The 11,576-nt window shown below is 42.8% G+C and overlaps 1 protein-coding gene across 1 annotated transcript; it reads left to right on the top strand.

Annotated features, from left to right (window-relative positions):
• Positions 1–518: 518 nt before the first annotated feature.
• Ccdc54 (coiled-coil domain containing 54) lies at positions 519–1,496 on the top strand. The gene has a single exon (XM_050163425.1). The coding sequence runs from the start codon at positions 519–521 to the stop codon at positions 1,494–1,496; it is 978 nt and encodes a 325-aa protein (XP_050019382.1).
• The last annotated feature ends 10,080 nt before the right edge of the window (positions 1,497–11,576 follow it).

Below are 11,576 nucleotides of genomic sequence, written 5' to 3'. Positions count from 1 at the left end.
AAGAAAAAAGGGTATTTTCCATAAAATATGTAATTTATGTCACATGTAATGAGTTTTTTATTTAAACTAAGAAAGTTCTTAAGACTTCCTTTGTTGATCTATAATATGACATACAAATAAGTGTAACTCACATAAACAAAACCTCTGTAGTCCTCTATCATTTTTACAAGTGAAAAATACCCATCCTGTGACAAAAATGTTGACACCCGCTGTGCTGCACATGTCTGTGTTCTAGGCCAGCAGCCATTGTGACATCAGCATCAGATGAGGGCCACAGGAAGGCTCACATGCCATGGACTGTTAGTTCAGTTAGGCTGCCTTGGAAGAGGCAGCCCACCCAACCCTGCCTGTTGCTGCCTTTGCTGTTCTCCATGGATATTCAATAATGTGACCAGGAAAGATCACCGACAAATAGGAAGAAAAAGGCCATCCCACGCCAAAAAAGCAAAATCATTTCTTCTTGTGATTCCTGCCATGCTTCCCATCGCTTTGTGTCTTGTATCTCAGTGAAAAAAAAAATGTACCGACTTCACACCCGAAGAGTAGAAGCTGCTGTTGGACGTGTGTGTACTCACAGTCTCCGTAAGATCAGGCGCTCTCTTAAAAGTGCTTACCAGAAATGTAAGAGCCAGCACTCATATTCAACTAGCCGCCCAACAACGGCTCCTTATGACTGTGACCAAGATGCTCTCAGTTTGAATGAAGAGATGAATCGAACAGCAATGCTCCAAGACATTAAAAAAGGACAAATGGAACTCCTCAGCCAAATGACCAGCATTGCCAGTGCAATATCAAGTATCCAAGAAAAGATTGACCATTATCAGAGGCAGGTGGAAGCCCTAGAAACCAGAATAAGCATCAGTGAAGACAGACAAATCGCAGTCACCAAAGACATCATCTCCATGAGAGAAGACATCGACTCTCTGAAGAAGAAGGTGATGGAGCTGGAAAGCCAGAATTCTTACTCCAGCATCCGCTGCCTAGAGGTTCTGGAGGGACGAAAGGGTAAAGAAATTGTACAACTCTTCCATAAGCTCCTACAACCAGAAACCTCAAAGGACCTAGACACCGAAATCTCTTCCGCAGAATCAGGGAGGGTGTCCAGTTATCCAGAGCCCACCAGCCAGATTAGGGAAAAAACAATGTCTCCTCAAATTGAAACTCTGAAGAAAAATAACAGCCTCCAGACTGCAGCCGTGAGTTGTAAAAAGGTAAGGTCAAATATTTATATTTACCCTGACTTCAGTACATGGATCAAGCTCACTTTTGTTCATGGAGGAAAATGGAGGTTTTTCCTCAGTGCCACCAAGTTAGAGGAATTCGTGCAGTGGCTTCTGTCTAGGCCAACCATCCTTCCTGAGGAACCACAAATCATATCCCGGAGAGACTGTGCCTTCACTGGAGCTATTGAGAACTTGGCCACAATCTGTCTCTCTCTCTTCAACTATATTTACTGCCTTTTTGGTTCCTCAAAACAGGAAATAACTCGTCTTTAGAGTTTTCTGCTTGGCTTGGTACAAAATAAATGTAGCCCATTTGCTTCTAATGGTCATGTGCGTTTGTGCTGTCTGTGGACGCTAGCTTGCTGGCTGTGTGTGTGCGCATTATCACAAAGTTCCTGCACAACCACCGTTAAATTCCTTCAGCTCATTGGCCTATTGCGATCCACTTCCCACCAATGTTCTTGTCCTCTCCAGAGCACTTCCTGAGGACTCATCTTGTGTCTGCTTTCATAAATACTTAGAAGCAACAGTGGAAGGGTCGGAGAAAATGTGTAAGACGTCAGTATCAGTGGCTTTGGCTTATAAAATGTGTGACATAAGACAAAATCTAAACAACATTAAGAAAAAAATAAACCCATTGTCAAAACCATGAAAGCTAAGAATATATTGGGGCTGGAGAGATGGCTCAGACATGAAAAACACTTGCTTTTCTTACAGAGGACCTGGGATTGGTTCCCAACACACATGGCAGGCTGCTCACAACCACTTGTAACTCCAGTTCCAAGAGATCTGATGCCTACTTCTGGCCTCTGTGAGCATCTGCATGTATACATACATACATTACATACATTACACACATAAACTCGGGGGCACATATATGTATTTAAAAATTGTTATAGAAATGAAAGGCCAAGTTATTGAAAGGAAAATATTAATTACAATGGGATTGTTTTCTTTCAACTTCAGTTTCATCTCTATTTGTCAGTTAGATATGAGAGGAAAGGCTAAATGCAGTTCAGCATTTCATTTTACATTTTTTTGAAAGAAGACAAATACTATGTCCTGCCCACTTGCTACAGAGGAAAAGGTCAAAACCGAAGCGATATCTGTGAACTAAGTTCAAAATCTTACACTTTGAAGTTCTATGACTTAATTGTAATTGAGTTTGCTCTGCCTTTTGTAGAAAGGGAATTATATTAATCTGGTAGAATTTTTTCCCTAAAACAAGAGAGCATGAAGTATAAGAGAGAAAGCAAAAGACATCCTCTTCCCTTTATACACACAGCACGAAGCAGAATGGATAAAGGATGTACACAAACCTTAAGGCATGGCAGATGGGAAAGGGCATCCGAGAGCAGTCAGAAAAGCACTCCCAGTATCAGAAGAAGGAGAGCGCTGAGGAGGGAGGAGAAGGCAAAGGAGCAGACAGAAGGACAAACAGACACAAGCGCAGGAGTGAGACTGAGAGGGAGTATGGGAAATAAAAGCCAGCAAGCGCTGTGTATGTACAACATCCAGACAGGCTTTCAACCCTTTCGTGGACCTCAGTTTCCCTTCAGCGATTCTCTCTCACAATGCTTACTTTAACCCGTGTTTTACCTGCACACAAATGCAGGATGTAATGGTCCAATTCTGTCGCCATAGCACTGAGGAAGCTGAGGCACGAGGATCACAAGCTTATTCAATGAAAGCCTAGATGAAATAGGTCTTCCTGTGGAGAAAGGAAGAAGAGAATAGACAGTATCAAGGTGACTGCGTGTTTTTCTCATGGCTTTAAGAGATGATTCTGTTCATCCTGGGGAATTAAGTTCCCTCTCAGGCGGTGTTTCTCAACCTGTGAGTCGAGACCCCTTTGTGGGGAGGGGGGGTGTCATATGGCAGATATCCTACATATCAGATATTTACACACTATGATTCATAACAGTAGCAAAATAACAGTATGAAGTAGCAATGAAATAATTTTATGCTTGGGGGTTGCCACAACATGAGGAACTGAATTCAAAGGTCACAACATTAGGAAAGTTGAAAACCACTGCTCAAAGGAAGAGGGAGATCTTGCCTTCTGACAGGATCTCATGTGGCTTTGCTAAGATTATAACGAAGCTCATAAGTCCATGTGAGTAATAATCTACTCTTGAGGTCTGAACTCACACACCCTCACTTGCTCACTGCCCTTCTTCGGAGCTCAGAGCAAAGGTTGATTCCATCTCTATTCCTCCTCCAGCGGCTCAATGGCTCATCAGTTACTCTTTCTTTTATTTTCTTACTTTTATTTTGTTGTGTGTGTAGGTATGGACGTGTGGAGTATGTATGGCACATGTGTGGCCAGAGGACAGCTGTGAGAATTCCTTCTCTAATTCTATCATTTGGGCTCAGGTCATTGAACTGGGGGCAAGTGCCTTTATCTGATGAACTATCTTGCTGGCCCTACCGTGTCTAGTCAGTTTGCCATCAGTTTTGCGTTTTTGAGCAAACTTATGATAATATTCTCCCAGTTGCTGTCTCTGAGTTCCTCTCTTCCTTTGCTGCTCTCTGCTGTTCTCTTCTTCATGAACGGGAGGCCCAGACTCTTCTTGTTTCGAACTTCCCCTCTTCCTCCCACAGGTTATGCTTCTCAATATGGTTCTCTTTGACTTCTTTCCACTGCTCTTGGTTTCCTTAGTCGATTCCTCCAGGCCCAAGCATTCCTCTGAAATATGGACATGCACAGCTTAAATTAACCCGTGGATTCCGCATCCCTGATCCAGACTCTCTTAAGACCTCCTAAACTCTTGACTGAAGTGACCACATATCTTTTTTGAGTAGCTATGAAAAAAAATCTATAAATAATAGACAAATATGTATACTTATAAATACATATACTCAGATATAAAACCCACTGTGCTTTCACCAAGACATCTCAGACCCTTGTTGCTGGAAATTAAGCACATTCCTTGGGGATGAAGTCCGCGCCAGGGTAAAGAATGAGCAATCTGAGCGAACAGGCTTTAGAACAGGTGCTCACTGAATGGAGAAGTGGGACTGACCTCTGTGCCCACAGTTGTGTGTATGGTGGCGATGCTGGTGGCTACATGATTATGGCAATTTCCCTTAAGCCTGGCGTTCTTCAGTTTTCTCAGTTCTAAATTAAGAGCAATTTATGTCTCGAGATTGCTGCATTAATTGAGTAGGATCACATGTTCTGTGTGCCCATAAGCGCCCGAGTTAGCAGATACTCAGTAAAGGGTAGTCATTTCCTTTCCTCTTTAGCTAGATGGAAGGGTGTTAGCAGGCGCATGAAGATGACCGGGCCAGGGGCCTCGCCTCAAAGAGCTTCCTTCAGGACACTGCCTCCTTTTTTTCAGCTATGAAAGACTCGAGACAAATAACATACACAGTGCCAGGCTAAATACAAAAGCGTCAAACCAAGTCTCGACTCCCTTATCCGAAGATAGTGTGATAAGAATAAGACAGGGTGTGAATCTCCCCTCCTGCTCCGGGCACCCAACCAATATTCCATCATCTGCAATAGTCGGTCGCCAACCTTTAATTGCACTCTATATAAATAAGCAACAAAGGAACGGACTTGGAAGGAAGAAAGAAGACTGAGTTTAATATAAATAATTTAGCTCAGTTAGGAATATTCGCTTCAATGGGCATATTCACCAAGAGCACTCTGGTTATTTAAAACAAGATGCATCAACTTTTATTGAAAACTGACACTGCCAGGAGCCAGCAGAGCTAGGTGTGAAAAGACAGAGATAAGCCAGCAGCCTTGCTCTGAAGAAACACATTTTCAAATGGTGGTTGTTTTTTGTTGTTGTTGTTGTTGTTGTTGTTTTGGGTTTTTTGTTTTGTTTTGTTTTTGCTACCTGCCAATTATGTTGACCTGATACTTAGATCTTGACTGAAAACAATTCACTAACTTCATACGAAATTGAATTTTTTTCATGAAACACAACTTGAGTTCCTGTTAGGGGGGATAAAACATGGTCAGTCCTCAAAACAGTAGCTTAAACTTCTTCAATACTATTTCATGTTTCTCCAGAAATGCAAATGATGGCTAACATAGTAATGGCTTATGCTCTGAAACATCAGTTGTAACGTTTACAACTCAGAGAGTACATCATGAATATATGACATTAGTTGGACTTTTGCTATTTTATAAAACTAACAGTTAAATTGCTTGTGATAATCTTAATGAAACTGCAAAGACAAGCCTCCGTTGTATCTCCACGCCCATGCAACTAAAGGAGCGGCAGTCAGGACAGCTGAGTCGAGAGTCCCCCCTCTTGTACAGCACGTCCCATGGTGGAGTAAAAAGTCCACAGGTTGCAGGCACTCGTAGATGACTTGGGAGTTAGGGAAAAAAAATGACAAGAAGTAAGTTTGAGCTAAGGCAGAAACTCTAGAATTACAAATCTGAAGTGGGGTAACTCTTGGTCTAGGAGGGGGACAAGGCTTCCTTTGGCTACTGAGTGTCTGGAGACTAAGGGCTGAAGTGGGGCCACGTGCCCCATGCTGTTAAAAGACCAAGGTCTTGAGATACTGTGGATGGTGGTGAGGCACGCCTGTATTCCTAGTACTCCAGAAGCAGAGGTAGGAGGACCAGGGGTTCCAGGCAGTCCTTAGCCAGATAGCAAGTTGAAGGCCAGCCTTAGCTACATGAGACCCTATCTCAAAAAGACCAAAACACAAACAAATTTAAACAGTCTGAAAAATGAGGGAGTATGTACATAAAGCACATAATATAGGGTGTGTGCTGTGTGGTGTGTGTGTGTGTGTGTGTATGTGCGCATGCAATGTGTATGCATGTTGTATATTGTGTGGTGTGTGTGTATGATGTGTGTGTGTTGTGTGTATGTGTGTGGTGTATGTGTATGTGGTGTGTATATGTGTATATGGTGTGTGTGTGGTGTGTATGTGTGTGTATATGGTGTGTGTGTGGTGTATGTGTGTGTGGTATGTATGTGTGTGTATGTGGTGTGGTGTGTGCGTGTGGTGTGTGTGTGTTTGTATGCGTGTGTGTGAAGTGTGCATATCTGTGCATGGGCCTGTAGAAGCCAGCGGGCAATATTATTATTTCTCAGGAGCTGTCCACCTTGTTTTCAGACGGGGGTCTCTCACCAGCTTACAAGTGGGCTAGGTTGCCCGGCCTGTGATCTTTGGGGATCTGCCTACCTGTCTCCATCTTCCCAGGGCTGCAATTCCAAGCATTGGCCACCATCCTAGGTTCTGTTTCGTCATTGTTTTGGCTTTTTTTGTTTTATTTGTTCTTTTAATTTGGGTGAGTTTTTTGTCCTGTTTTGGGTGGGTGGTCAAGTGGATGGCTGTTTCTTTTGTAATGCCGATTTTAAAGATAGGACTCACGGTTCTCAGGCTTGTAAGGCCAGGTACTTTACCAAGTTTTTCCACTGTCCCAAAGTCTAGGGTTTTCTCTCTCATTTATCCTTTGGAATGAACTCTTGTGTTAGTAATATTTCTGTGACATCAGCTTATAAGGAGGGGTTTGGGCCAATGAGATTCAGTGAGGTTTGGGTGAAGGTGCTCACCACCATGTCTGACAACCTGCATTTAATACCTGGGACCCACCCGGTAGAAAGAGAGAACCAACTCTTTTAGGTTTGTTCTGACTCTAACCTATATGAGGGAACTGTGGCGTACAAATAATTGTAACTTAAAAGTTTTAAAGAGAGAGGCAGAGGTTCATCTGGGCTGATAATTTAAGAGGTTCCAGTCCACATTACTTGACCCCATTACTTCTGGGCCTGTGCTAATAATATACCTGGAGGAGTGTGGATAAGAGTAGAACCTCCCAATGACAGCCAAGCAGCAAAAACTGGAGAGGTCAGGGCAGGAGCCCCCTCAAGGCAACATCTCTCCATTGACCTGCTCGCTTCTATTGCATGCTACCCCTTTAAAAGCTGTGTATGAGCTAAACTAAAATACACTTATTTGGAAAATATCTAATACTTATTTTTTGAGAAATGTGAAACTCTAAGCCTTTATGAGCTTTGCGATATTAGTAGCAGATTCTGTCGGTGCAATGGGCCAGGAGTTGGGATCATGAAACATGGAGTTGTGGTTCGCTGCTCCTCTGGGGCTCCCCTATCATTTCACGTTTGTTTATTCATCCTTTTTCCCCTCCTCCACTCCACACTTTCACCTTGATGCTGAAGCAATGTAAAGTATGGGATGCATCCTAGTTTGAGACAGGGATGGAATGAGAGAGAAGACAACTGGTGAAAGAAAAACATCCCAATAGACCTGAGACACAGGAAGGGGTTGAGGCTCAGGTGCCGTCCTCTATGCACTGGTTTAGTGTCCTGCCTATTCCTTGGATAACCATGACTAAAAGCAACTCAGGAAGGAAAGGATTTATTTTGCTTACAGGTTACAGCCCATGGTGGAGGGAAGCCAAGGCAGGAGGTCAAGGCAGAAACTCAAAGCAGGAACCAAGGAGAAACACTGCTTACTGGTTTGCTCCCTCTAGCTTGCTCAGCTATGATTCTTAGACAGACCAGGCCTGCCTGCGTAAGTATGGTACCACCCACAGTGGGCTGAGTCCTCCTACATCAATTAACTATTAGGTAAATGCCTCACAGACTTGTCCACAGGCCAATCTGAGCTGGACAATTCCTCAGTTGAGGCCCCCTTTTCCCCAAGTGGCTCTATATCTGCGTCATGTTGATAATTGAAGCTACGACACACATTGTGATTGTTTGAGTAAGAATGGTCCCACGGGCTCATATATTTGAATGCTTGATCACCAGGGAATGACACTACTTGAAAGAATTAGAAGGATTAGGAGGTATGGTCTTGTTGAAGAAAATGTGTCACCAAGGGTGGGCTTTGAGGTTTCAAAGCCCATGCTAGGCCCAGTTTTCTCTCTCTCTCTCTCTCTCTCTCTCTCTCTCTCTCTCTCTCTCTCTCTCTCTCTCTCTCTCTCGCCTGCAGATCCAGATGTATCTCTCAGCTAATACTCCAGCATTATGTATGCCATCATACACCTTGTCATGACGATATTGGACTGAACTTCTGAACTGTAAGCCAGCCTCAGTTAAGTGCTTTCTTTTGTAAGAGTTGCCTTGGTCAGAGTGTCTGCTCTCGGCACAGAATAGTGACTAATACATGCACTAGGGACATTTCTACCAGGCAGAGGTACTAGGGGCAAGTAACTATAAAAATACTATTGACAGCTGGACTATAACCATATCCTAGGAAAAATACCAAACAAACAAAGAAACAGAATGCTTTCTCAGGCAATTTTGGGGAATAGATGGTATCCTTTTTCCTCCCTGAGTTAAATTTTAGCCCCAAGGGACTGTCCAAGCTTCTAAGAACAGCTCCCAATAGGACTCTCTCCAACCTTTTTTCTTTAGTCAAGGTTTCTACCTATTTTTAGATGCTCCCTTTCTCCCCTGCTGTTATCTAGGATAGGAAAAGAAATCCATGAAAATGTGGCCAGGTAATAGCCTGATTCTGATGATGGATTCTTCCCCCTAATTGTTGCAGAAGGGTATCCTCACAGGCCAACATTCTGATGAAAGCTACGACACGTCTTTCAGATATCAGAACATCCAAGTGGGGTGCCACACTCACTTAGAGCGACCCTCAGTCAACTTCTATTTTCCAAATACAAAGACAATAATTGCTTGATTTGCAGGCTGTAATTGGATCAGAGCCATCAGTGCCGGGGTTATTTGTTGTTAGAGCAGCATTCATGGAATTGTGCCTATGGCAGCCCAATTAGAGGCGCACCATCGGCGACCCAGCTGGCATTTTCAATATGCTATCTCAGAGGTATGATCAGAAGACAAATCAGAGCTGACTTAATGAAGTTTCTGATCAGAGGCTTCTCTGAAGACAATAAGTTATTGGAGGAGACAAAGAGAAGCTGCTAGCTAGTAAATTTATGTGCACGGTCAGAAAACAACAGGAAAATCAATGAAATTTACTGGATTCACTCACAAGTGGTTTCCAGCACAACAGAAGTTTTCTCTTTTCTCAACAGCAGGATCCCCCAAACTGAAATGATTAGCAATAGAAAGAAGCCTGAAATTACTTAGTGCTATGATATTCAAGCATGAGGTTGGGAGACACAGTGGAGATTCTCATATTCAGCTTTTGAGAAGTCTCCTGGCAGGCTTTTGCAGATTACTCTCCCATCCATCGTGGCAGCTGTATGGGTTAGGGACATGACTTCATTCTCTGGCATTTGAGAACTATGACAATAAGAAGCCAGAGACTTCTTATTGTAGAGACTAAGAACAGGCACCTAAACATTGTAGGCCTGAGTGAATGGAGGCTTTGTTACCTACTGGTTGAATGTTCTTGCTAGATTTCCTGCTCTGAGCTAATATTGTTGTCTCTGAGCAAGAGATGATAATAGACAGGAATGCAGAAGTGAGGAAAATTACTCAGTTTGCCACCTAACAAATGCTGCTGCTGCTAATATTATTATTGGATAGATTGGGCATCAGCTTTATGTTTAAGAAATTAAGAAAAAAGACTGAGAACCAAAATGCTGGTCGAACTCATGGTAAAGGAACCTGAGACTGAGAGGCCAAACTCACTTGTCTAACATTACTTGGAATTGCAGTGTTTAGATGGTCGTCTGGGCTCCGGGTGTTAGATCATGTCCTCCGAACTTCACTGAAGCCTTGAATTCTGACCATTAAAGGACTGGCCATGTGTAGGAGGCGATGTACTGATGATCTACCAGCCAGATACATTAAACAATACCTCACACCCCCTGACTGGTACCTCTAATAATAAAATAGCAGACTGTATTCATCAAAATTAGGAATCTACCGTGACTCCCACCCCACCAAGCCTCTCCCTCAAGTTCATATCCCATACAGTTCATATTCTAAGCAGTTCATGTTCTACTACTTGTGAAACTCTGGCCTTTATTGTTTCAGAATGTCCGTGCTGGTCATCTATTTCCCTAATTCTTGATCAGGTGCTTTGGTAATATAGCATATATGTGTACACGCACTTATGTATGGGGGATAGGTATGTGTGTATACACACACAGGATATCAAATATGTAGGTATATATGTCTTGCGGACATACTAGAGATTTATTTCTTTTTATTTCTTTATCTTCTGTCCATGTTGAGGTTTTAGCCACTACAAATCTAGGTTAAAAAGCTAGTAATAATAAAACCCTCCCACACACATAATTCCGGTAGGAACTTCAGATGGTATCTCTGAATGTTGTTATTGTTGTTTTAAATTGAGAAACTGTGATTCATGTTTAAGTCACTTTCAGGATTAAGGGGGAATGGTTATTCACTGCACAGCCTGTCGTACAAAGGAACCCCAGAGTTTGAAAAGCAGCTTGTGTTAGTACACTTAAAATAAAATGTAGTGAGGTGCCTAGCCCCGTCTTATTTCCCACTCCCCTTCTTTAAAGCAAGGGGTGTTTCTCCTTCCCCATCAGTTTACCTGGGTTTGGACATGCGTTACCAATTTCTGCTGGTGGGTCTCTCTCTTCTCGTTGCCTCTTCCTCCCTCTGTTTCCATGCCTTTCCCCCAATTCCTTTCTTTTTTAATACTTATTTATTTATTATGTCTTTGTGTATCTCTGCAGGTCAGAAGAGGGCACTAGACCTCATTACAGATGGTTGTGAGCCACCATGTGGTTGCTGGGAATTGAACTCAGGACCTTTGGAAGGGCAGGCAATGCTCTTAACCACTGAGCCATCCCTCCAGCTCCCTCCCCCACTTCCTTTAAAGTGGTTCTTCTTAAAATAGACAGGCATGTGGTCACACTTGTAGATGTTTGCGAGCCAAGGTTATATCTGAGTGTTCTTCCTCTTGCATACATTTTGCACCCACAAACCTACCACCCTTTTCTTCCTGCTTGTCCCTCCAACTTCCTGCTTCCTTCTTGTCCCCATTGGCTTCTTCCCATAGCCTTATTTCTCTTTCCCGCTTAGACCAGCAGCACACTTCACCTTCCTTTTGCCCTCTGTGTATGACTGCTTAAATATAGACATTGGATCTATCCTGACTAACTCTGGCATGGCCTTCTAGGATAGGTCGCAAATACATAATATTTCCTCCTTGAGTTAGGGGTTAGCTTTTTGCCTCGCATAGTTTGTTTGTTTTTTTCTTCTTCATTCCTTTCATTTTTCCATTCATAAACAGACTCAAGTTCAGGAACAGAATTTATTTTGTGCAGTGAAAATCACTGATGTTTCCTTAGTCTGAATTTCAAAAGCAAGGGGGTGGAGCTCGCTGTCATTCAGTGAGGAGAATAGCCTTAGCTGTAGTCGGTTTCCCTTATCTCTGTCTTTTCTCGTCGCCTCTGAGTTGAAGAAAGAATCGTCCACACTGAAAGAATATATCAAAAGCAATCTTAAT

The sequence above is a fragment of the Alexandromys fortis genome, unplaced genomic scaffold, assembly GCF_014885135.2.
Source record: "Alexandromys fortis isolate MF-2015 unplaced genomic scaffold, M_Fortis_MF-2015_v1.1 scaffold_131, whole genome shotgun sequence".
NCBI classification, from domain to species: domain Eukaryota; kingdom Metazoa; phylum Chordata; class Mammalia; order Rodentia; family Cricetidae; genus Alexandromys; species Alexandromys fortis.
Note: the sequence above shows the minus strand (reverse complement) of the source record. Positions and strands in the feature narration are given on the sequence as shown.